At 31.2% G+C, this 26,201-nt stretch overlaps 1 protein-coding gene across 2 annotated transcripts in view; it reads left to right on the top strand.

Annotated features, from left to right (window-relative positions):
* Nucleotides 1-24,858, top strand: part of LOC134715961 (poly [ADP-ribose] polymerase tankyrase-1-like) — a 35,939-nt gene extending 11,081 nt beyond the window's left edge. The window contains exons 3-27 of one of the 2 annotated variants that reach the window (XM_063578559.1): nucleotides 4,354-4,449; nucleotides 5,395-5,507; nucleotides 6,093-6,187; nucleotides 6,650-6,716; nucleotides 7,287-7,473; nucleotides 8,015-8,130; nucleotides 8,385-8,476; nucleotides 9,047-9,125; nucleotides 9,992-10,163; nucleotides 10,626-10,696; nucleotides 11,003-11,154; nucleotides 11,435-11,501; nucleotides 11,783-11,881; nucleotides 12,310-12,529; nucleotides 12,858-12,967; nucleotides 13,401-13,523; nucleotides 13,996-14,061; nucleotides 15,148-15,272; nucleotides 18,203-18,528; nucleotides 19,015-19,109; nucleotides 19,454-19,522; nucleotides 20,121-20,304; nucleotides 21,006-21,114; nucleotides 21,629-21,785; nucleotides 22,435-24,858. In XM_063578559.1, the coding sequence (XP_063434629.1) occupies nucleotides 4,354-4,449; nucleotides 5,395-5,507; nucleotides 6,093-6,187; nucleotides 6,650-6,716; nucleotides 7,287-7,473; nucleotides 8,015-8,130; nucleotides 8,385-8,476; nucleotides 9,047-9,125; nucleotides 9,992-10,163; nucleotides 10,626-10,696; nucleotides 11,003-11,154; nucleotides 11,435-11,501; nucleotides 11,783-11,881; nucleotides 12,310-12,529; nucleotides 12,858-12,967; nucleotides 13,401-13,523; nucleotides 13,996-14,061; nucleotides 15,148-15,272; nucleotides 18,203-18,528; nucleotides 19,015-19,109; nucleotides 19,454-19,522; nucleotides 20,121-20,304; nucleotides 21,006-21,114; nucleotides 21,629-21,785; nucleotides 22,435-22,509 (3,065 nt within the window). In that variant the 3' untranslated portion in view covers nucleotides 22,510-24,858. Of the gene's footprint in view, nucleotides 1-4,353; nucleotides 4,450-5,394; nucleotides 5,508-6,092; nucleotides 6,188-6,649; nucleotides 6,717-7,286; nucleotides 7,474-8,014; nucleotides 8,131-8,384; nucleotides 8,477-9,046; nucleotides 9,126-9,991; nucleotides 10,164-10,625; nucleotides 10,706-11,002; nucleotides 11,155-11,434; nucleotides 11,502-11,782; nucleotides 11,882-12,309; nucleotides 12,530-12,857; nucleotides 12,968-13,400; nucleotides 13,524-13,995; nucleotides 14,062-15,147; nucleotides 15,273-18,202; nucleotides 18,529-19,014; nucleotides 19,110-19,453; nucleotides 19,523-20,120; nucleotides 20,305-21,005; nucleotides 21,115-21,628; nucleotides 21,786-22,434 lie in introns of both variants that reach the window. The other variant, XM_063578558.1, reaches the window with a different exon arrangement.
* Nucleotides 24,859-26,201: the final 1,343 nt, after the last annotated feature.

Raw genomic sequence — 26,201 nt, 5'->3', positions numbered from 1 at the left:
ATGAACTTGTGCAATGCCAAATATAAACAGTATCGAGAGGATGTACAGTATTATGAGTTCTCATAAGTGTGCATATATTGTAATAATGTTAAGTGATGTTTTGATTTAACAGGTACAGCAAAACGTTCTATATTGTGGCCATTTTTTTTATATTTATGAAAGAATTTGGTGAAGGGTGACTGGGAAATAAACTATTAGAAATGATCACTTTGGTCTTTTTCTGACCGAAGTAAAAACTGGCCGAAGTAAAAACTGACCGAAGTTGGCCACCCGTTTAGTTGTGTGGGATGTAAAAGTACACAGTCACGTCCAGTCCGAATGGGAATATAAAATCCAATGTCTCGTGAAAATGGAGAGTACAACGCTAACTACACTGTACGAACCCCTGCAAAAACTCTAAGAGAGGTTGATAAATAGCCTGTTGAAAGGCAACATTTGTGTCCTTATTCAATGTACATCATTTTATCCAGTGGCAGTTCAAACGTCCCTGACGTAATTCCGAAAGGCCTCATTCCAGGACTTACATGTAGTTTGTGTTTCTACTTTGTGTTTATCCTGAACATGCATGACATATTTGCAAGTGAACGTTAAGCCAACAGCAATCAGGGTCCATAAATTGATCAGTACCAACATGAAAGAAGAAACACAGCAAATGTTTTAGGTTAGATTGATGATTGATGCTTTTCTCAACTCATAATTTACCGATGACGCCAAGGGTAACTGGGGAATATAAATATGGTCCCTGTGGTCTTCTGCGAAATAAATCAAAATTTAAATGAAATGATTATGGGAGGGTATAGACTTAAAGGTGCTTATAATAACCAGAATGACCAATCATTTAGATTTTTGCACCACAGTAGAAAGACTGTAATGTTCGAGGAATTTAAGCATAATCTTTAAACCTTAAAAATTAAACAACCACAAAAACATAATTGAAGAAAGCAAACCAGTTAATATTAAGAATTGTCTCTTCGTCTTTATATCTTCACATTAAAGTAACTGTATTACTATTGCTGGCTATCAGTAACATGTTAATTGTATACACATATTCTTTAGCCTTAATGTAACTCTATTGTAATTTATGACCCGCTAGGACCAGCATCTGAGATTCAGGCCAAAAGACTTAACCTATTATCCATTGATTGTTTTTGATTGCTTTCTATATCAAAAAGAAGATGTGGTATTGCAAGAGAACAAAGGAAACAAAAATGAACAACTATAGATCACCGTACACTGCCTTAAACAATGAACAAAGCCCGAACCGCTATACAACACACCGAAATGAAAATGTAGTACAATTCATACGAAAAAACTAACTGCCCAATTTATGCACAAAATAGTGAACAAAAAAATATATATAACTACTGAATTACACGCTCCTGGCTTTGGACAGGAACATACATAATATGGCGGGATAAAACATGTTAGCGGGCACCCAACCCACCATCTAACCGTTCATTGACTGTCGTATCGTAAACACTTTCAAAAATGCTATCAAATTAGAAATCGGACGTGTGTATCTGTATGCTTAGCCATAGCTGCACCTGTCGAGTTATTGTATTTTCCTACCAATTCACACTTTCGTATACATGAGGATTTTTTTTTACATGTAAAAATTTCCTCCAAGAGTTTTTCGACACTACAACGGACATTATGGGTTGCTGTCTGCATGTAATGGTGGTAAATTATTATTTTCAAACATGCATATTGGTCATAATCATATCAAAGGATAATTTAATACATGCGAAAATCATTGACAAACGCAATATTGTGTCAACGAAGCGTACAGTATAAAAGGTGTAATGACAACGAAGCGTACACACCATGAAAACAAAGACACCTCAAAACGTGTATTTTTTTTGTTTCTAGATACAACATAAACAAACGATCTTTATAAGTTTGTTAATTTATATTATGAAGTTTTCAAAAATGTATGTTTTAAAAACTATGAGGTACGAGAAACATTAAGTTTTGAATGTTTAAAAATACCAAGCACTTTATATCATTGAAATCGTCGTGCGTTTTTTGATGTTTGTATATAAAAATGTCACATTTTTGAAAAAACCTTTTAGTAACTGATGAGTATTATGGCAAAGAATATATTTGAGCAAAATATCAGAAGAATAGATATTTGATTGTTTTTAAAAGTATGAATTCCTTACTGTCTGAACTCAATGTGACACGGTGTGTTCGATTCGAACGCGTCAACGTCCGGTTTCATCTGTATCGGGGTTATACAGGGTGTTTATGAAGAATCTTTAATTGTACAGTATTGCGCAACAGATTTGTAAGATCTTGACATTCACTTTGTGTGAGAAACCTATACTATGTCAAAAATTTGATCACAACCCTGGCAGTATCAAGCTTAAATATTTTGTCCAAATTTGCCCCAGTTGTTCAGGGTTCAACCTCTGCGGTCATATCAGACTGTGCTAGGCAAAGCAATTTATTTTTATATCAATAACATAGTCAAAACTTTGTGTCATTTTAATAAAGAAATTGGGCAGAAACTTCTTATGATCAAAAGAGTATCCAGAGCATGATGACGAAAATGTATTTTTAATCTTCCAATATTTCACTGAATAATGTAGTTTCTGCCGTCTTTAAAATTTGATTCAACTGATTTGTCAAACCTCATCAAAATTTTGATTTATTTTTGCAGAAGCTTTTTGATGATAAATGATGTATGTTTTCTTTGTTATTTATGTGATATTTTTATCATAAACAATTAAGCATGTAACATCAAATTTGATTGGATGATGTTTTCTATCAATTCCACTGTTGAAGTTGTTGGCAAAAATGCTTGTGTAATCTTAGTCAACATCAATTTGTATTTGACAGTGGCAACTCTTCAAAAACAGTACTACATGTATTATTCCTTAAATCTCTCTTATTACTCTCCTTGTCGAAAATTGACTTCAATGTACAGTTAGTTGGAAGGTTTAAAAGTGAATTTTAAATCTGCTTATTAAGTTCTTATAAACAAACATAAAAAAAAATAGTGAGGAACAATCCAAAATTAAAATACATGTACAAGTATATATGCATGTTTGGAGGCCAACAGTCCATACTATTGATTGATTTATAATGTCTGAATTGTGAAGATGTTTTATTGGATTAACACATAGTGAGTGGCAACAGTTGTGTCATACAAGATTTCCCTCTGGCTAACTTTCTGAATTGAATAATAGAATTGTCATCAATACAAAAAAAATCGCCAAAAAAGTTTGAAGTATCTATTATGTATAAAAAAACCAATGTAATTTTGAACTGGTTTTTTTTTCAATTTTCCATTAGATTTGTACCTTTATCATGTTTATGTTTTTTGTTAATCATTGTTTGTTCAATAGAAAAGGTTGGTGAATTTAGCACCAACAAATTCTAGATAAAATTTTATTTTTATTCGAAATATTTATATAAAATATTGAAAAAGTGTATGAACATGATGAAGACATACAATTTTATATCAACTACATGTGATAAAAAAATGTAAAATAGAGGTTTTAATCAAATAATATATATCAATCTAATAAATATAATAATTTAAACTGTCATCTGGCAATTATTTGTATGAAAATGGTAAATAGTAATCACAGTTTAAGCAGCATTATAAAGTGATATGATACAACAATTAAAAAAAGTAATGTTGACTGTCATTTATAAGACTGTAAAATAATAGTAATTATTGCCAAAATAAACCCATATGCTAACAGCTAGTCAATGAAAGGGCTGACAGCAAGACATCTATTGATAAATCAGTAGTTAAACATTTATTTCACTTGTCACAGACCAGTTGTTTTTATTGCAATCATTGATTAATAATTGAGTTATATAAGGTGATAAGAATTAATCAATTCAAGTTCAATGAAGCATGTCAGATCAGTTTTATGGCCCTGCTGACACATGTCACCCAATGTCTTTGAGTGGTGTTTGTCACTTCAAGGTGTTCAGTGTTTGACCAGTGGTCAGTTTTTGAACAAGACAAATTATGAGTGAATTTTAAGATGAGAGGTGTATTATGACTTAGATTCCAGTATTTGCAAAAAATGGAATTTGTTTTTATTGTGAATATCTTTTTATAGTGTGTTCTGTGAGGATGAATAAGAAGTGATATTTGTATATTGATTATATATTTATGGATGTAATTAGTATTCACTGACCTTATTTTAAATGGAAAATTATTCTGTGACCTACATGTAATTCACCATTGAATCTGTGAAAAATTGAAAATGAAAGTGAAAGGGAAACAGCGGCCTGGTACACAGGGTTATAGCATGTATGACTTTAATTTATCTGACATTTCTAGTATTTATCCAGATAATTCTGTAAATTGTGAACCTTCTCCTTCTTTAGTTTTGTTACAACACTGTGCCGATGCCAACATTAAAAATACAGATGGCAAAACAGCACTGGACCTGGCGGATCCTTCAGCAAAAGCTGTATTAACAGGTAGGTAATGTAATAGAATGAAACAAATATTTACGGTTTACATATTTGGAGTTAAAATACTCTCTCATCATACTTATTGATGGAGTACATAGCAGGAGGTTCTATGAGAATTTTTCAGAATATATTAAAATTAAAATAAGAAAAAATTGTAAGTGGACAAGAAAGTGAAAATTGGTTTGTGGGACGTATACAACAAGATTTCCTACAGGTTAACCATGTCTATCAAACTTCCTAATCAGAGATGTTTGCTGGACAACAGTTGTTTGAACAATACACTGAGGAAGTAAAGTAAATAAACATAGGTGTTTATCTACCATTATCTGATAGTATTGATAAGGGTGTCAAAACTAATGGTTCTTATGATCGTTCATTATCTTGGTTTAATAGAAGAAATCTGTTTATTATATCATAAAGTTCTGTCAGAAATGGTATACAAGAAAGACAGTGAATAATTCATCTTAATTGAAAATATATATATAAATCTGTCTTGTTCTTTTTATGTTCATGATATTTAAACTTTTTCAGAATTATCACATCATTTGCTGTTATTTTTATATTTGAAAAATGAGCACAAATATAAGGAACAGATTGAAGACACAACCACATAAATTTAATAGAAAAAAAAACACCAAAATTTTAAATAACAAAAATGTATGAACAAGTGCAGATGTATTATGTCAGTGTATTTTGTGTTGTTCAAAAATAATATTTGTTTTAGAAAACTTACCCGATAGACAAATTTTTTGTTTGAGAATGTCCAAAATATAGTACATTGTATTAGTTATATTACTGAAGCAAATTAAAAGAATATTAATGTAAAAATGTCTAAAACATGGTGTTTAATAATTTAAAGAATAGAAGATGTTCAAAATTAAAACATGGGTCAGTTTCTTTATTACTCTGTTGAATGGTTGATGTTAAATAAAAGGAAATGTTAATTTTCAGGAGAGTACAAAAAAGATGAGTTGCTGGAAGCTGCTAGGAGTGGAAATGAAGAAAAGTTGATGTCATTACTGACTCCATTGAATGTTAATTGTCATGCTAGTGATGGAAGGAAGGTTTGTTATAGACCTTAATCTTCAAATTACTGTTGAAAAGCCATTCCAACTAAATAATGGGAAATAGTTAGACAAAGATTAGTTAACAAGATCACAAGATTTGAAAAATAAAAGGCAAATAGGGATGGCAATATTTAAAAAAATCAATAGTTCAATACATTGACTCTATTGTGCCTTTTTGCATTTTTTATTATTGGATGATATTACCCTAATCTATAAATCTTTAAGTAAATGTATAAAAAAGAATTTGTGCCTTGGAGTGAGTGTTGAATCTACAGTAAATCTAATGCTGTTTAAGATACTGATAATATCTTAAGCCTGTAGCAATTTTTGATAATTTTTTTAATCTATTTCCTGAAGGTCAATTCAGTTTGACATTAAAATACATGTATTTCAGTTTGAACATAAAACATAAACATTCCAAAACATTTCATATTTAGCAAAAGGGAAAACTAGAGAACTGTATGCAATCATGTATGTGACTATCAAAGCAAAGCAATGAATTTTCTTGAAATAGCTGTTCTAATTTACATAATAAAATGGATTGTAGATCTTATAGTTGAACTTTTTCATAAAAAATTTCAGTCAACCCCATTACACCTAGCAGCTGGGTATAACAGAACAAGAATTGTACAGTTATTAATCCAACATGGAGCAGATGTACATGCTAAAGACAAAGGGTAAGAATGACAACAAATATAAAGGAAAAATCAAACATATAGTTTGTCATATTGATCTTTCAAAACCTTGTCTAGCCATATGCAACTAAATCCCTTTATTATTACATTGGCAAGTACTGAAGACAAATTTATTGTAAAGACATCAGATGCAGAACCCTGTCACATTATTTGTCAAACAGTTTCTAATTTTACTTCATGCTGTACAGCGCTTTAAAAATTTCAGAAACCCCTTTTTTGGTCAGATTTCAATGTTTAAAAGAAACTCAGTTATAATCATGATAAACAACATTGAAATATTCTTGGCAGATTAAAAAAATCATGCTCATTAGCAAATGATTTGTCATATATCAATAAATGTTACCAATAAAGGAAATAATGCAATGATCACATGCGATGGATATGTAAATATTTAGCATTGTTAGATAAAGATCATTTTTAAGTTTATTTACTAATTTGTTTTAGTGGACTTGTGCCTTTACACAATGCCTGTTCCTATGGTCATTTTGAAGTTACAGAAATGCTGCTTAAGGTAAGAACTGTTTGTTTTCAGAAAGTAGAATTAAGTCTAAATTTTTTTTTTGGAATATCCTCTAACGTCAATGTCAAAAGAAAAGAAAAAGAAAAAATATGTATTAGAGACCTGAATTGGCTTTTAATAAGTTATAATAGACTGAAGTAAAAAAGAGCAGATTTGAATGTCAAACATTACACTTGATTGAACCTTGAAGTGCTGTCTTAGATTTCAGAATTTCTGTTAAAGCATAAATTTTCGTACAGGATTCAATTTCATTTATTTCGTGGAAAGAATATATCCATGAAATTAAAGCCCCCAGGAAAATTGAACCTCCATATAATACCACTTACATTTAAGGAAACCACAAAATTGAATTTACATTAAATCTTAAAGGGACAAAACCCCGAAATTTTAATCCCACGAAAACTCATTTTTCTACAGTAAGTTGGTTTATCTATTTACCATATTTACAGATAGCTTTCATCACTAGTTATTCAAGTAATATATCCACCTTGTATTAATTTTATGCAATCGCATGTCAATGCTATTTTTTTTTAAAACAGTTCACTTAATGTCCTATTTCAGGCTGGTGCCAGTGTTAATGCTATGGACTTATGGCAGTTTACACCATTACATGAAGCTGCATCTAAATCACGTGTAGAAGTTTGCTCGTTACTGCTGGCTCATGGAGCTGATCCTACCTTAGTTAATTGTCATTCAAAAAGTGCTATAGATGTTTCTCCTACCAGAGAACTTCAAGAAAGATTACAATGTAAGTTAAGTCAATTCTAAAAGTGCTTTGGCTGTTTCTCCTACCAGAGAACTTCAAGAATTATTAAAATGTAAGTTCAGGAAATAAATTAACTTTAGATATAAATAAAAAAAAAAGATTTACCAATTAGTTTTGTCATATGTTCCTAATGAGGAAGCACAAAAAACACAGTAGTCCACACATATTTTACACAAAATACATGAATACATAAGATTTGGTTCCTAAATGACTGAGATTTTGTTTTATGAATATTATGGGGTTGAGAATGAAAAATCGCCTCCTTTAAATTTAGTTTACAGTTATGGTTCTTTTAAATCTTTAGAAGTATAACATTTACTTTTGTATCTTTAGAAGTATAACATTAACATTTCAATTGTGGATGGGATTAAATGGAAAAAAATGTTTCAGCCCCTTAGCATGTATATTTCTGGATTATCCTTAAATAAGTGCAATTCACATCCTACTGAAACTTATTCTAAATAATTAACAATATGTATTTTACAGTACTATTATTATATGACATTAATAAACTTATTTCCAGATGAATTCAAAGGACATTCATTACTGGAAGGTTGTAGACAAGCTGATCTTGCTCGAGTGAAGAAATATTTAGAAGTTGTCAACTTCAAGCATCCATATACAGGAGAAACTGCATTGGTATGTATAGTACAGACTCCACTTACTGTTGATTTAAAAACCCTGCCATTGGATGTTCAGCAAACAAAAATCAATCAATCAACATCTGCCCTTCATTCTATTCATGTTGAAAGAAAAAAATGTCCAAGATGACAATTAGGAATAATGTTTCAATTCAGAAAAACAAAGCCTACATATATCGACTAAAATTAAAATAGTTGCGAAGAAATGTATTATATAATTGTATGGCCTAACAATTTCTTTCTCTTTCGCAGCATTGTACAGCAGCTTCACCTTTCCCTAAGAGGAAACAAGTTATGGAGGCATTGATAAGAAAAGGTGCCAACTTAAACGATAAAAACAAAGAGTAAGTTTTTGATAATAATAAGAGAGATTATAACTCATTTAAAATAAAACTCTTGTGGTCTTTCCGTAAATGAAGTAACAGCTGAGCATCTTACTTTGTCTGTTGTTTCACAGTATGTATCTGATTTGAGATTAAATGAGAAGGTGGTGCAATATTTTTATGTATCTGTCAAACTGTTCAGACAAAATTGTGTTGACCAATTAAGAAACATAAAGCAGATGGATTTATGTCTTACCTGAAAACAAAATTCAGGTGGAAGAGGAGACATAGCAATCCGTAATTTCCACTTCATGAATAATATAATTTAGATAAGTCTAATGTTAGTGTTTATGACATCTATAACTTTGTCAAAACTTCAAGGAATGTTATATGAAATAGTGTTAAAAAGGTTATTTTACTGATAAATGGACTACTTAAGCCAATACTACATTTTTACACTGACAGAAGCAAGTAAAGACAACACACATGATTCCACAATTCATTTTACTATTCTATTATTAATATAATTGCTTGAAAATTAGCATAAGACATACCATGCAAATTTAATAAATTTTAATTTGAAATTTTCAGATTATTATCTCCCCTGCATGTAGCAGCAGATAAAGCTCATTACGATGTGATGGATGTGTTACTGAAACATGGTGCTAAAGTGAGTAGTATTTTAAGATGGCATATGAATGTAGGATTTCATTGATACAAAATGAAAAATGCTTCTGTTTCACATTGTAAAAGTTTGTTCATAAATGATTTTATAACTGCTGTTATGTACACTAATTCAATTTTATAGTTATTATTGAATGGGTAAATGTTTATCAAATTGTTTTTGGTGGTCAATTGCAATATGATTAGAATCATACTCAAAACAGTGTGGTCCTGGCCATTGATTGACGACCTAAATTATCCCATTGACTGGGACAGATTAGGCGAACGTTTGTTGGTAACAATCACTGCTCACTTCTTACTTATTATAGAATTTAAACTGTGGGGTCACCAAAGGTTCTTAACGCCTTAAATAATAAAATAATTCGAAAAATCATAAAGGAATAACCTTTATGTTTTGATTTATATTATTGATATAAATCAACACATCGTATTATTCCGGATTCGTTTTTCGAATTGCTTTATTTAGGTGTTGAGAACCTTTGGTGACCCCACAGATTCAGTGTCTTTAACAAGTACATAGTGAGCAGTGATTGTTACCGACAAACGTTCACCTTATCTGTCCCAGTCAATGGGATAACTTAGGTCGTCAATCAATGACCAGGACCACACTGTTTTGAATATGATTCTATGTGGTGGTCTACACAAAAATGTCAGGTTAAGAAACCTTAGTTTCTAGGATTGAACTTTTTGATAAATCATTAAAGGTTACCCAAGTCCTGCTGTTTAACTGTAGAAGCAATGGATAAAATTTTAACTTTATGAAAATTTAATAATACACTAGAGGTTATGCAATCATGTAAATGGTTTTCTATTACGCTGAAGTTTAATTTTCATATTTGTTTCTGCTATTAGGTAAACGCAATAGATGGACTGGGTCAGACAGCATTACATCGTGTAGCTCAACAGGGTAACACGCAAGCGTGTAGACTTCTGATGTCGTATGGGATTGATACTAATATTGTCTCCTTACATGGTTACACTGCTTCACAATTAGCTACAGAAAACATACAGAAAATGTTGAAAGGTTTGTTTCTAAAGTTTGATAATTTGACAGCTTCTGAATATTGAATGAAAATCTGTTTTCTCCTATCTAAATACCAAATTGCATACAGGCAAAATTGTATATAAAGGTCATCTTCGGGTTCAGAGACAACTGTAGTTACAAGAGAGATGATCTTTGAATTGAGGGACAAAAAGTATAAGTATTGCTACAGCTGAAGATGAAAAACAAAGACAGGTTTCTCTTATAAGAGGTTTGACTATTGTCAATTCACATATGATATATTTACAACAGTACCAACATTCAAATTGCATGACATTATTTTAAATATACTTTTAATTTTTTTTTAAATCCCTCTTTTCATGAGGCAGTATAATCCATATTTAGCATGTCAATGTTTGGAAGGCAACAGTTCTGCTTTTTCATTGAAGTTTACTACCAATCATCATTGATTATATTTTATAACATATTTTTCATTTCTTACAGAAGACCCCCCTTTAGGAGGTACAGATGTAGATATACAGTTACTGGAGGCAGCAAAGGCTGGGGATATGGAGGTAGTTAAAGTAGGTTTACTCAACATTTGTTGAAAAGGAAGGGAGTATTAGAACAATTTCATCAAATAAAGGTTTAGGTTTATTTACATGGAAATTATTTTGTGTCCAGTCTCCGAAATTATGTTCTTAAAAACCTGTTTTAGTTGGGTTACATTTTAATTTTGAAATCTGCATGATTTTGATTCTATAGATCACTCAGTGTCTTTTTCAAAATTGTTTATTTAGAAAAATAATTGACTACTTTGCCAAAAATATTCAGTATTTAAGAATAAGAAGTTTAAAAATCACACCCATTTTGTTTTTCAGAAATTAATATCTGCTAACCCCCACTCTGTGAACTGTCGAGACCTGGATGGAAGACATTCAACACCTTTACATTTTGCTGCTGGATATAACAGAGTTACTGTGGTTGACTTTTTACTAGAGCATAATGCAGATGTGCATGCTAAAGACAAAGGGTAATTATATACACACTAATTTACTACAATATTGTTGTGCAACAGTAATTTCCTAGTATGCTTTCGTAAAGTCATTGTCAAAAAGGACCTCACATTCATAAGACTGAATGAGGGTTTGAGTTTCTATAGAAAATTTGTATTTTGTTAAACTCCAGAAATAGCTGTTAATCTAATTCAGCATCCACCAAATTAAGTACAAACTGAATTGTTATTAACTCAAGTACTTGCTTTTTACAATATATTAGGGTATATTTGAATTTTAATTTTTTTTATCTTTCAGAGGACTGGTTCCTTTACACAATGCATGTAGTTATGGACATTATGAAGTTACAGAACTATTGATAAAGGTAAGTTTTGGTAAAAAAAAACATTAAATGTAACAAAGCTCTAATTATTGTGATTAAGTCACACACTGAAGAATTTCTTGGTGAAATATTATGTTCATTGAGCATTAGGATGAGTAGAGCAATATGTATTTAAGCCTCTCACAATATATATGCAAATAAACAGTATTTTAACTCTTTAACTGATAGTTCAGTGGAATTTTCTGGGAAAGCTATGATTTAAGTTTTATTTTCATGCACTGATATTGCTGTTAAATGATTGCATTGATATTATGTATTTTCAGCATGGAGCCTGTGTTAATGTGGCAGATCTATGGAAGTTTACACCTCTACATGAAGCTGCTGCTAAAGGGAAATTTGAAATATGTAAATTATTGCTGAAGGTATGAAAAACATTTTATACGGCAAGGGTCAAACTATAATCTGTTGATCTTTTATGTTTCTAAAGTCAACTGAAAAAGGGAGAAAAAAAATCCAAATTGTTGAATACATAACTGTTTGACTTTAAATTTTCAAACTTTCTTCTTAGTCAAAGACCCATTGGTTGCTCTCGGCTGTTGTCTGCACTTTGGTTGGGTTGTTGTCTCTTTGACAAATTCCCTATTTCCATGCTAAATTTTATTGTACTATTTAACTCTCCCAAGTTGTTCATTGTTTTTCAAACTTAAGTGTTCTACAAAATGAAAAGATGTATGGAAAATTTGTTAATGACCAGAAAATCAAATTCCCCAAAAATGCAAGGTTTCTAAATACACATGAATAAATGAATCCACAGTAGTTCTTAAATTTCTTGTTTTAATTTTGCTTTTAGCATGGTGCAGATGCAACCAAAAAGAATAGGGATGGTAACACACCATTAGACCTTGTCAAAGAAGGTGATCATGACGTGGCTGATTTACTTAGAGGTGATGCAGCATTACTGGAATCTGCCAAAAAAGGAAACTTGTCTCGAGTACAGAAATTATCAACACAAGAAAATATCAATTGTAGAGATAATCAAGGGAGAAATTCTACTCCTCTGCATTTAGCAGGTAAATTACAAAAATGTATATTTGGATTTTTGTTAAACTAAAAATATTTTTTTACACCAGAAATATAAAAAGTTGCTTCTTGAATCTTTATTGAGATAAAAAAATGTTTGAAAATACTGCAAATTCAGACATATGTAAACAAATTTATGCATTAAAAAAATGTAAACGGCAACTACTAAAAGTTGTATTTTACGTTGAGTTATTAATATTACACTGCAACAAGAACAAGAATAACAGTTATTATCCTCCTCATATAGTTAAAGATTTGCAGTAGTAAATTGAATCAATAAATTCTAAACAAGAACCAATGTGTTGTTTAATCTTTCAGCTGGATATAACAACGTTGAAGTAGCTGAATTTTTATTAGAGAATGGAGCCGATGTAAATGCACAAGACAAAGGAGGATTAATACCACTACACAATGCTTCATCATATGGGGTATGTATCAATATCTAGTACTCTTCAAACTTTCATTCTTTCTTTTGGGTCTTGCCAATTTTCCTGCTGAGAATTAGAATACACAGAACAACAGTTAAGTTGATTTATATACTGAAAACAATATTGTATGTATAATGCTGTTTTACTGCATCAATCAAATGGTCAGGCTGTGTCTTTTCCTCAAGCTTTAATTTGGGTTTTCACAGCATAGGGAGTGATGTAAACAAAATTCATTGTGTATTTGTAATCTTTATTTGTTGACATTAATAAGAAATTTTTAAATACTACCAAGTTCCCTGTCATATTTCAAGTCAGTTAAAATCATCAGTTAACTTCAATTTTGTTAATAATGATATAATGAATGATATAATGTATACTGCACATTTATAATTGTAATTGAATAATGATTTAATTATAATTCATCCATTTATAGCATGTGGATATAGCAGCCTTGTTGATCAAGTTTAATACCTGTGTGAATGCTGTAGACAGATGGGGATTTACCCCTCTCCATGAGGCAGCACAGAAAGGAAGAACTCAGCTCTGTGCTTTACTGGTATGTATAGTAAACTGGAATCATGAATATGATCTCTTTGGACAGGTGTTACGATTCATACAAGTTAAAAATATTGATGTTCGTGTAAAGATACTTTAGAGCATGTTTGGTTTAGCCAGGTTTTTCTGTTTAGTCAGGGATGGTTTTAATGTATATTCAGAACATTAATATATAGATTCTAACACTGCATTAGGACTAACAGAATATTTCTCTCTCAAAACAGTTAAATATTTAATTTAAATCCTGAGGTTTTAAGAGGGTTAAAAATGGAAAAAATTAGTATGGAAAATATCACATCATATACATGATATAAGATGAGTGATTTCTGGTAAAAACAAGTGTGACTTAAGCTTGTGATTAAGGGTTTTGTTTTAAACCAACTTGGTTCAGAATTTATCTCTATTAACTTTACTATACATGTGTTATCTTTGTTTTAACATCTGAAAAAATATTTAACTTTTACTCTTTTTAGCTGGCTCATGGTGCAGATTCATCCTTGAAAAACCAGGAAGGTCAAACACCACTTGACTTAGCAACAGTAAGTTTTATGTTTTATTACTCCCCAGTCTCTCTAGCTATTTAGAAAGTGTGGTAGATATTGCAGCTATCACACTTTTGATGATTTTCTCATTTAATAATCAAAACTCTACACAATTGAGTTCTTTAAAAACAATGTTAGTTTGATTCTGGATGATAGCAACTCTTCCACTTGACAAAAGCGTTTTGAATCAGAAATTCAATATTGTGAACTGAATAATTTATAAGGTCCTCATTCAATTTTGATGGTGAACATTTACTGTTCAAGAGGTTTGCTATCTGGATTAAAAGAGATGTTGGGTATATATGAATGAGACAAAACAATCAAGACATCTACATACATCAAATATAGTAAAACTATTTCTTTACATCTGTGAATTTAAATGTCATGTTTTAATATTATAAAATTGTTTCTCTAATTCTATGGAAACATATCCCTTTCCAAACCCATTGTATAAATTTTTTTTAATCAATGTGTGGTTGCCTGTGATCTCATGAGATGATTGGCTGAGTCAAAGGATCATAACCTTTCTCAGCTGTCTGAAATGATCAAAATGTTCCAGCAGGTGTTAATGAAATTGACAACTTTTTGAAAAGTTGAAGGCACTTGAAGTGGATTTTGTTTTTAAAAAAAGGAAAATTTATCTTTTAATCATTAGGGAAACAGATTATTACATAGTTCCGCGTAGATTATTGGATTTATCCAATCTCGATAATTAAATTATAAATTTTAAAGTCCTTGCCAAGGCTTGGACTTTAAAGTTGATAATTTAACTATCTCGATTGGATAAATCCGATAATCCACTTGCATCAATATAATAATCTATATAGTATATATAGCAGTATATGTTATTATTTCAAGACTATAACCTGTAAAACAGATTTTTTTGAAAGTGTAAAAATTTAGAAATATATTTGATATGACTTTCTTCCCTGGTGTATAAAAAATTTCTAGATTCATAAATATTTATGTTGAAGATACAAAATTAATATCAAAAGATATGAATTGAATATATTCAATAACATATAAAAAATTGATTGTGAATACAAACCAGAAATTTTGAGATATAAACTATTTTTATTTCAGGCTGATGATGTCAGAGCTTTGATACAAGATGCCATGCCACCTGTCTCCCAACCACCAACATTACAAAAATCCCAGTTGATGACTACATCGGTGGCAGATAATACCAGTTCATCGTCTGGTAACAGGTAAGTCTTAATCCTCTTTTGTCACAATCCATCTTCAAACGCACAAAAAAGTACATCACAGAAACCTTAGCTGATAATATCATTTAGCAAAAAATAATAAATTTTGTCAAAACTTTCAAAAATAATATAGACATTTAAACTCATCACATTGTAAAATGACAGTATTTTACTTTTAAGATGAACGTTAGCAACCCTAAATATCTGTCTAAAAAAATGCATTTAAAAGTCATTAGTGGAGAAGGTTCAGCCAAAACTATTTTCAGAAGGAATGAAACTAGAGGCTCTCAAGAGCCTGTATCGCTCACCTGATTCTACTTGGGTTTTTAAAATAATAAAAAAATATAAAATTTGGCTAAAAGTGACAACACAACCTCATAAGGAAAGGAACATTCAGGCTATGTTTAATTTCATTCAAAAGTCCCCCACTGGTGGCCATCTTGGATGACTGATCAGCTACAAAGTAACAACACTTGGTCAGCACCTCATAAGGAACATTCATGCCATGTTTGGTTTTATTCCATTCAGTGGTTCTTTAAAAGAAGTCATTTGTATGCATTTCCCATAGGGTCCCATGTTAAATTAAGTCCCCCGCTGGCGGCCATCTTGGATAATGGATCGGCTACAAAGTAACAACACTTGGTCAGCACCTCATAAGGAACATTCATGCCATGTTTGGCTTCATTCCATTCAGTGGTTCTCTAAAAGAAGTCATTTGTATGCATTTCCCATAGGGTCCTATGTTAAACTAAGTCTCCCGCTGGCAACCATCTTGGATGATGGATCGGCTACAAAGTAACAACACTTGGTCAGCACCTCATAAGGAGCATTCATGCCATGTTTAGTTTCATTCCATTCAGTGGTTCTCTAAAAGAAGTCATTTATATGCATTTCCCATAGGGTCCTATGTTAAACTAAGTCTCCCGCTGGCGACCATCTTGGATGATGGATCGGCTACAAAGTAACAACACTTGGTCAGCACCTCATAAGGAGCATTCATGCCATGTTTGGTTTCCTTCCATTTAGTGGTTCTCTAAAAGAAGTCATTTGTATGCATTTCCCATAGGGTCCTATGTTAAACTAAGTCTCCCGCTGGCGGCCATCTTGGATGATGGATCGGCTACAAAGTAACAACACTTGGTCAGCACCACATAAGGAACATTCATGCCATGTTTGGTTTTATTCCATTCAGTGGTTCTCTAAAAGAAGTCATTTGTATGCATTTCCCATAGGGTCCTATGTTAAACTAAGTCTCCTGCTGGCGGCCATCTTGGATGATGGATCGGCTACAAAGTAACAACACTTGGTCAGCACCACATAAAGAACATTCATGCCATGTTTGGTTTTATTCCATTCAGTGGTTCTCTAAAAGAAGTCATTTGTATGCATTTCCCATAGGGTCCTATGTTAAACTAAGTCTCCCGCTGGCGGCCATCTTGGATGATGGATCGGCTACAAAGTAACAACACTTGGTCAGCACCACATAAGGAACATTCATGCCATGTTTGGTTTTATTCCATTCAGTGGTTCTCTAAAAGAAGTCATTTGTATGCATTTCCCATAGGGTCCTATGTTAAATTAAGTCTCCCGCTGGCGGCCATCTTGGATGATGGATCGGCTACAAAGTAACAACACTTGGTCAGCACCACATAAGGAACATTCATGCCATGTTTGGTTTTATTCCATTCAGTGGTTCTCTAAAAGAAGTCATTTGTATGCATTTCCCATAGGATCCTATGTTAAACTAAGTCTCCTGCTTGCAGCCATCTTGGATGATGGATTGGCTACAAAGTAACAACACTTGGTCAGCACCTCATAAGGAACATTCATGCCATGTTTGGTTTCCTTCCATTTTGTGGTTCTCTGAAAGAAGTCATTTGTATGCATTTCCCATAGGGTCCTATGTTAAACTAAGTCCCCCGCTGGCGGCCATGTTGGATAATGGATTGGCTACAAATTAACAACACTTGGTCAGCACCACATTAGGAACATTCATGCCATGTTTGATTTCATTCCATTCAGTGGTTCTCTAAAAGAAGTCATTTGTATGCATTTCCCATAGGGTCCTATGTTAAACTAAGTCCCCTGCTGGCGGCCATCTTGGATGATGGATTGGCTACAAAATAACAACACTTGGTCAGCACCTCATAAGGAACATTCATGCCATGTTTGGTTCCATTCCATTCAGTGGTTCTCTAGAAGAAGTTCAAAATGTAAAAAGTTAACGATGACGACGGACGACGACGGACGCCAAGTGGTGAGAAAAGCTCACTTGGCCCTTTGGGCCAGGTGAGCTAAAAAGGAAAGAATAGAAATCATGATACAGCAGTCTATATATCATTAAAACAAGACGGAACAACATCAAACTTTCAGGGTCTAGTACAAAAGCAGCATTGCTGATCATATGACATCAAATTGTTATGTTTTTAGTATGCATATAATTTAATTGTGGATGTAATGTGTCTTCTGATTGGCTGACGTTGTTTTGTTTATCTGCCAATATACATAATTTAATCATGTGACCGCGACATCATCAATGTTTATGAATGTTTTTCTCTGGTTTAAAATGGAATTTATAATTAAATTATAAGAAATAACAGGAGGTTTATTTTAAGTGTGCACCACATTTTTTATGTTATTTCAAATAGACAGAAAAAATATTACAGTCATACCTTAAATAATACTTGCTGAACAATGGTAGAACTGTATCAGTCAGTCAAAACAACCAACATTACAAGTAACATGACTGAGGACAACAATGATTAATAAAAGTAGTTCTCTCCAATATTTTTGTTAGTAGTACAACAAGGTAATTTACATAATAAAAAGGTGTTGGTATTCGATATATCAAACTATATAGCATCTTCCCACTAAAAGTTTCTGGTTTAAAAATATATATCAGTGTATTGAAATAACTAACTGTTTAATTTCAGTACAATGTTTACCAGTACAGATTTAGGAGCTGCTGCAGGGGCATCAATGGCTTCTGGTGGTATACCATCAAGTCCCCAGGGTGGGGACGGGGCACAAATGGAACGTACAATGGCTGAAGGAGAAAGAACTGTGGACAATATTAGTGTTTCGTCATTCTTAACTAGTATTGGACTGGAACAGTTAAGAGATATTTTTGAAAAAGAACAAATTACAATGGATATTTTAGTTGAAATGGGACATGATGAATTAAAAGACATTGGTATAAATGCTTATGGACACCGACATAAGATTCTGAAAGGATTAGAAAAAATGGTGTCAGGAAAAGGTGGGTATTCTTTTAATTGAATGCAGGTTAGAAGACTCCTTGCAAAAACAGAGCAGTACAAAATACTGAGGATATAAATGTATTTTAGGTGCAGTCAAATTTTATGCTGATGTACACAAATTTTAATTTTAGAAATGTTGTTGATGTTCAGTTACAAATGTTAATATTGTTAGGGTTATGTAAATATGTCCATTTCTAAATAGCATGCTATGAATGCAAACATTACTGCTACAAATCATGAGTAATGGAACCAGGAAGAAAACTTATGATATACAAGCCCAAAAGCAGTATTTGATTTACGTGTATATTTGGAAACCTTCTAAAAACGTTAGAGAACAGTAGTAGTTTTTCATAGTTTTAAAAAGATAAGCTGCTTAAAAAAAGTCCTTAATAATAAATTGATTGTGAATCCATGAAGACCAGCAATTTGTTTTGCTACAGAAGTTTGGTATGTAAAGCATTGATCATAATTTTGTCCTTTTAAAGGAGGAAGTTCAATTCTAACACCAGTACCACACCAAGGTACAGTTCTTGTAGATCTGACTACAGAGGATCCTGAATATATTTCTGTTGATGAACAGGTAAGAACTGTCAAATATTTAAATTTCTAAGCTAAAAAAAAATCCTGATATTAACTAAATTTGAATTAGTAATTTTTAACCCAAAATATCAACTTGAAAGGTAATAAAAAATATAGATATGTTGATTACTTTTGAAGAAAAAAGTTTGAGAAAAGTGTTATATGCTGCGAAAGCACTACATGTAGTTTGGCATATTAAATATCCCCTGCTATCTGCATTTCAAAATAAAAATATGTCTTTTAAAAAAAGTTTAAAAAAATAGTCTAGCTTTGGTTTCCTATTGATAGGAGGAAATTTCATTTTAAGCATGTTAAAGGTATTATATATATTATATTATATTACAGATGGAGAGTACATTGAGAGAACACAAAGACAATGTGGGTGGTACTTACAACAAATACAATATGTTAAAAGTAAGTACATACTGTCTTTATAAGAGTATATATGATTAAGGAATGTAACAGGTTGAGATTTTACAAGATTGGAAACTTCCGTATTGAGATTCTCAAGTGAGATGCAGTGAAAAAACAACCTTCAAGTATACTCTCATTTTTCATTTCAATGTGTGAAGATTCATGGTCTAGCTGTCAGAATGCATGTGAATTAAACTATGATATGCATCAAAATGAAATTCAGACATCCACTTAATACACACATGTTTATGAGTTTGACTTAGACATTTAGAACTAAAATGCACGGTAAGTGAAAGGCCCATCATTGGTTGTCAAAAATGTCAATATAAAAGAGGAAATATGATTTATATCAATCAGTTGTAGGATTTTCAGTAACTGATGTGACAACCTTATCTACATAATCAGGAGACACAGCACATCAACTTAAAAACACAAAGTTTAGTCTACAAAAAAAATACTTTCTAATTCTTTCTATGGACTGTTTTGAAAATATTCTCAGAAGTTTAATCTCAGAATCTATTTTTTTAAATGCTTTTCATTTATTTCTACATATTTGTGTCTGACAGTGATTATAAAGTCATACTTTGTTTTCCAACAGATTCAGAAAATAAGTAATAAAAGATTATGGGCTAGATACTGCCATAGACGGAAGGAAGTAGCAGAGGAGAATCATGGTCATGAAAATGAGAGACTCTTGTTTCATGGTTCACCATTCCTTAACACTATAGTTCAGAAAGGATTTGATGAAAGACATGCTTACATTGGGGGCATGTTTGGAGCAGGTATGTTTTTATTAAGCACTATTTCTTTCTACAATCATCTGATAGTGACAACAAATTTTTGGAAATAAGATAATAAAATATGACACAATTAAGTAGTTACATTTAAATGCCTAATGTTTGTATAAACTTACAGCCAATTTCAATGAGTATGTAGCTAAATGTAATATCTTTGGCTAGCTTGCTTGCTAGCTAAACCGTAAAGTCATTATTAGGTAAAGTATACTACCCTCCTTTCGAACTATCTTAGTCCTACAGATAGATAGATTGGTTATCTGTTAGACTAGTGTACTCTTAAAGAAGGGAAGTTTATTTAACCTTACAATGACTTCAAGCAAGCTAACTAAAGATATTACCTTTAGTTACACACTCATTGAAATCAGCTGTAAACTTATAAATTTGCTTCAGATTTATTTACCATTCTTGACCGCTAAACCAAAAGAAGATAACTGTGACTGAACAGCTTGAAAGTTTCTTTATAAATGTGAAAAATGCACATTAAAAAAAATGTCAAATGAAGGTTTTTTCAGAGCATGCACATTTGAAAGAACCAACTATTAATCTAAAACTTTGAAAGAAAATTCTGTGGTTTTCAGTTGTTAAAATATTTGATATATGCAGAACCTTAATTAAAAAGGAGTTTAAAAGCTGGGTATTCACTCTAATCATAAATTTTCAATTCATTATTTTTATTTTAATTACAGGAATTTATTTTGCTGAGAATTCATCTAAAAGTAACCAGTATGTGTATGGTATTGGTGGTGGGACAGGATGTCCTGCTCATAAAGACAGATCATGTTACATATGTCAGAGGTAAGAAAACACAACACTTATAATCTCTTTAGATTGTCATGAAATTTCATAAAGAGGGGTAGGTGGGAAAATTTTGACTTTTCATGATTATTTTATCTATTTGTATTTGTATTTTTCTATCATCCATAGAGTTAGTTGTACAAATCACCTACTGATGCATTGCAGTTATACTCATAAAACTTGGTATGGTTGCCAATGAGACAACTATCCGCCAGAGACCTAATGATACAGATGTAAACAACAATAGGTTGCTGCTTTCAACAATGATCAATTTCTTATACTGTATAATCAGCTAAAAAGACAAAATGTAAAGTATATTTAAACATACAAAAATTTGGTATAAGGGATGGATATTGAATAAATACCACAAACCAAATAGAAAATATATTTAGCAAGTAAGCTTCCTTCAAATATATTGGTCAACATATGTTTTAGAAGAGACTGTTTAGAAATTTGTAAATCTAAGAATTGGTAATAAGTTTACTGATTGTATAATTTTTTATTTTTTTTTCAGACAATTATTACTGTGTCGAGTGACATTGGGAAAATCCTTCTTACAGTTTAGTGCAATAAAGATGGCCCATTCACCTCCAGGCCATCATTCCATTATAGGGCGACCCAGTAGTGGAGGTCTGATGTTTCCAGAGTACGTTGTATACCGAGGAGAACAGGTGTGTACAATATTGTCAATTTGTTATCTATAAGACACTATAGACAATGAACAAGTCTTTCTTTTCATTGATGTTTTTCATGATAAACCTTTTCAGTCTTTTCACTAAAGTCAAGTTCTAGGCATTTACAAGTCCTTGTAGAATGATATATTTTTACATGTTTTTTTTGGAAATAGAAATCTATTAACAAATGTGGTTACCTTGACCTTAAGGAGTTCAGGTTTCTGATATTTGTTTTGATAATTGAAAATAGAATAACTTACTTTATATTAGGAGAACCTTGTAAAAAAAAAAAAAAATTCATTAAAAAAAAAAAAAATGCAACAGTTGTATACCGCTGTTCAAAATTCATAAATCGATTGAGAAAAAAATAATAAATGCGGGATACAAACAAAAATTGAGGGAAACGGATCAAATATAAGAGGAGAACTACAACACATCAATAATGAACCAAGATCTGTGCTGGAGATAGAAAAGTACAATATTGATCTTTATCTCAATGTTGGTAGAAAATTTTATTCAGTGATTGACATTGTCAGTTTTTCCAGTATTATCATAACAAATGAATTTGTATGTCTTGAGAAAGATACACTTTAATCCTTTTGAATTTTAATGCTTTCAAAATACATGTAATGTTTTTAAATTCCAGGCCTATCCAGAGTATTTGATTACATTCAAAATAGTAAAGCCAGACAACACAGAAGATAGTGCCAAGAAGTCATAACAGGAGACACTAACACAAAACCTTGTAGATCTGCTTTGTTAGACATAACAGTATTTTAATTGTCAAACCATTTGTTTTATCATTCATGTTATGGTTGTTATCCAAATCAAATGTTTTAGTAAGTCATTGTTGTGTACCCACACTTACAATAAGGAGGGTTAATTATTATTGGTTCATTAGTATTTTGTTGTCCAGGTAGTGGATCATTCATTCATTGGACCATTTAATTCATATAGGGGGGGTCATATTTGATCAACATCTTTGTTTTGCAATCTTTAATTTTTTCCCAAACCATTGAGCAGCTATAAATAATACATGTATGAAAATTAAGGGAAAAAATATGAATGCCATTTTATATATTAATTTAGATATAAGTGTCTATTCATTCATGGGCTATTCATTTTCAAAAAGTTAAGTATAACAATCAAACCAGAAGTAGTCATTCTACAAAAAGCATTAGTTGTCCTTTTTGTTACTAAGATTTGAAACATAAATCTTTATTGATATTCATCTTTTTTTATAAAAGTAGACTTAATAGTAAAGTTTGAATAAATTAAAGATTTTGTTATGTGAATTTTTATTTAGAAATCCATTTAATGCAAGAGGAAACATACCTTAGGTCTGTTCTAGTAGGAAAATAAACTAACATGGTTGTTAAGGGCTGTTCCATATTTGATTGTGCTGGAAAGGATGGGGGACACTCAAAAATTGTGGGTGGTTTCATTTTCTTTAAATTTTTGTAATAAATAAAAGTTAAGTATTGATGGTTGGGATCTTAAAAAGAACCTTCCATGCCCCATGTATTTAAATGTGAAAAAGCTCTGATGAGAAAGGTTAACGCATGATTACAAAACCATATATCAGCTTTTAAGGAGATGTTATCATTTGTTGCTAAAATAGGGAAGAAAAAAATAGAAATGAAATTCATCTTTGTTTCTTTTAGCAGTTACATACCATCATATTTAAACTGAAACAGTTAATCTATTTCTCATAGGTTGTTCAAAAATTTTAGATAACATTGCTAAAATACTTATTTTAGAATATTATTTATTTTTCTTACTCTTGGTGATCTAAGAAATATATGTGTGTGTGGTATCCATTGTTTATAATCTTCTTGCCTTATTTCTGTCTCTATTTTCTATTTCCTATTAGCTCTGAATGTTAATCCCAATATTATGTTATGTTGAATTTGTGTATTTCATTTTTGAATGATTGAGTGAAACTGATATAAGAGTGTATTTTAACATTTTCAAAAATATCTTTTGAACACCATATCAACTTGCAATACTGTTAAACAGATTCATTAATCATTGCTTTTCTTTAAAAAAAAAAAAAAATCTAAGAGTCCAGCATCGAAATACATAGTCTTCGAGTCTAAACATTTTGTGGTAAAATTATAGAAATTTAAGACAGTCAGTGCAAAGATTTTACAGTAAAAGCATTTTTTTTAACGACAAAATCAAATTGCATATGGTTGTTCTTTTGATAGATTTAAATGAACATTGAGTAAAAAAGATAAAGCATATATAGATTTTATTAAAAATTACACATTGGGAATGGAAACAATTGTTAATGTTACTGTTTTAAGTAATGGTTTTTATTTTCTTCCAATATTAATTTTCTTGACTCTTTTTGAGTGAATGACGGTGAATACTGTTTGGTATTTCATATAAAACAACCAAAAAATCAATACAAAATGAACAAAATGAAAATGGGTGTTTATCTGAAATACAGAATTTAACCCCAAAAAAAGTTGCAATTCTAAGTGAAAGTTTTGTAGTAAACAAAAGAGAAACAAGAGAATTGTACTGATTTTAAATTATTTTCAGTTATATCAAGTTTTACATGATTTTTAACTCCGTTATTTTTTTTTAATTATATAACATTTATTTCGTTTTCAGTAATGATTTAATTTACCAATGAAAGATTTTGCAGCTTGTTTGGCAGATATTTTAAAACCATTTCAAAAGATTAAATTTACATGCCATCAATAAAAAAATCATACAAACTAAACATACACTAAAAAAAACTCAATTAATTTTTTTTTTTAATGCTTCACATATTACACTAATGAGTGGAGATAGAGCAACAAAACCTTAAAATTTCACATAAAAAAATCCATTTTTTTTCCTTAAAAGTGTGTTTGATATTTTGAACAAGATGATTGCTTGAACCATATTTTTATGTATAGAAAACCAAAATTATCCAGTTGTTGGGTTAATGTTTTAGAGCTTGCCATGTATTTAATTGTAAATATTAGTTAACCAGTCTATGTTATGATTGTATACATTGTATATAATGTAAACTAAATTATCTATTGTCATTAAATGTGAATCAGATTAAAACTCATATTTTGTTATTTTATTCTTCCACAGAGTACTCGTTATCCTCATTTTTCCTTAGGACAGATTTCCAGACAATATTTGACTTAATTTTTTAAAGCAATTGCTTTCATGCCGTCGCGTACGGCCATCTTTGTGACCCAGATCAGAGACTCCGCCCAGATCAAGCCATAGTATTTTGTTAAACAGGCTCCTGGTCTGTCATTCTTAAACACCTGTGTATGTTTTCTAATGCAATACATAGCTTGAAACTTTTGAAAAACGTTAGTGGATTTAAGAAGTTTCAGCATACGTTCTTGTAGATGTATTTTTGTATTTAGGGGGACAACCGTTTGACTTTCAAAAAACATAGACGTCCGAGTGAAAAAAATGCATTTTTATAGTTGCGATTCCGTTTTCCGTTCGTACGATGTTTCAACAAAATATGGAATCATTTCAGTTGTTGATTTAGTATTGAAAATTTGACTGAATTATCTTTTATAATATACGGTTTTATATGTTTAATTGGTGTTCTTTTAAGAAAGAGGTCAGGTGCTCTTGTTCATTCATAAAATTGTCGTTCATTCATAAATTTATCGTAAAATCAAAATCACTACACAGGTTATCAGGTTATACGTAGTGTCAAATGATTACCTGTAATCTTAAAATAGACAAAGTTAACTGACCTATTTTGTTAATTTGTTTGCGCAAATAATTTAGAGGAACGAAACCCTTGTTAAAAACACACAACAATAAGTTTGTTTTCCTTTTTTGCCATAACTCCGTAAGATTTATCGATCACCTTACTAATGAAATGGACCCGTCCAAACGTGATAGATGCCAAGTCCAGATGAAGAGATATTTACAATTTGGAATTTTCTAGTTTCATAGATTAAAAAAAGTACATCCTTTTTGGATATCATATTCAAAACTGGGTATGCATGACAAATGATGAAACCATTATCCTAGTCTTTCCAATGAACGAGTCTACTACGTTTGTTGACCCTCTAAGGTCCACCGTGTTTGCAATTTTATTTCACATGAATTCGAAATATTGAAGATCATTTTCACAATGTTTCCTGAAAATTGGATAAATATCAAAGCAACTTAGAGCTGTTTGTTCTTGTTCGTATAATGACGATTTAATGTCATGTTTGTCTGTGATGGCCCCTCTTTTCGGGATTGCACGATAATTATAGTTATCTCGTACCCCATGAGGATGACACATATCAACTGAGCAATAATGTTTGGGACTTAGTTTTTAAGAAATGATGACAAAGTAACATTATGAAAATATTTTTAGTCAGCTGAAATATATATTTATTTTTTACATGTTTATGCCTTGTAAAATATTTTGTTTCTTTCCCGTTT

This window comes from Mytilus trossulus, chromosome 4 (assembly GCF_036588685.1).
Source record: "Mytilus trossulus isolate FHL-02 chromosome 4, PNRI_Mtr1.1.1.hap1, whole genome shotgun sequence".
Classification (NCBI taxonomy): domain Eukaryota; kingdom Metazoa; phylum Mollusca; class Bivalvia; order Mytilida; family Mytilidae; genus Mytilus; species Mytilus trossulus.
This window is presented reverse-complemented; position numbering and strand designations above follow the sequence as displayed.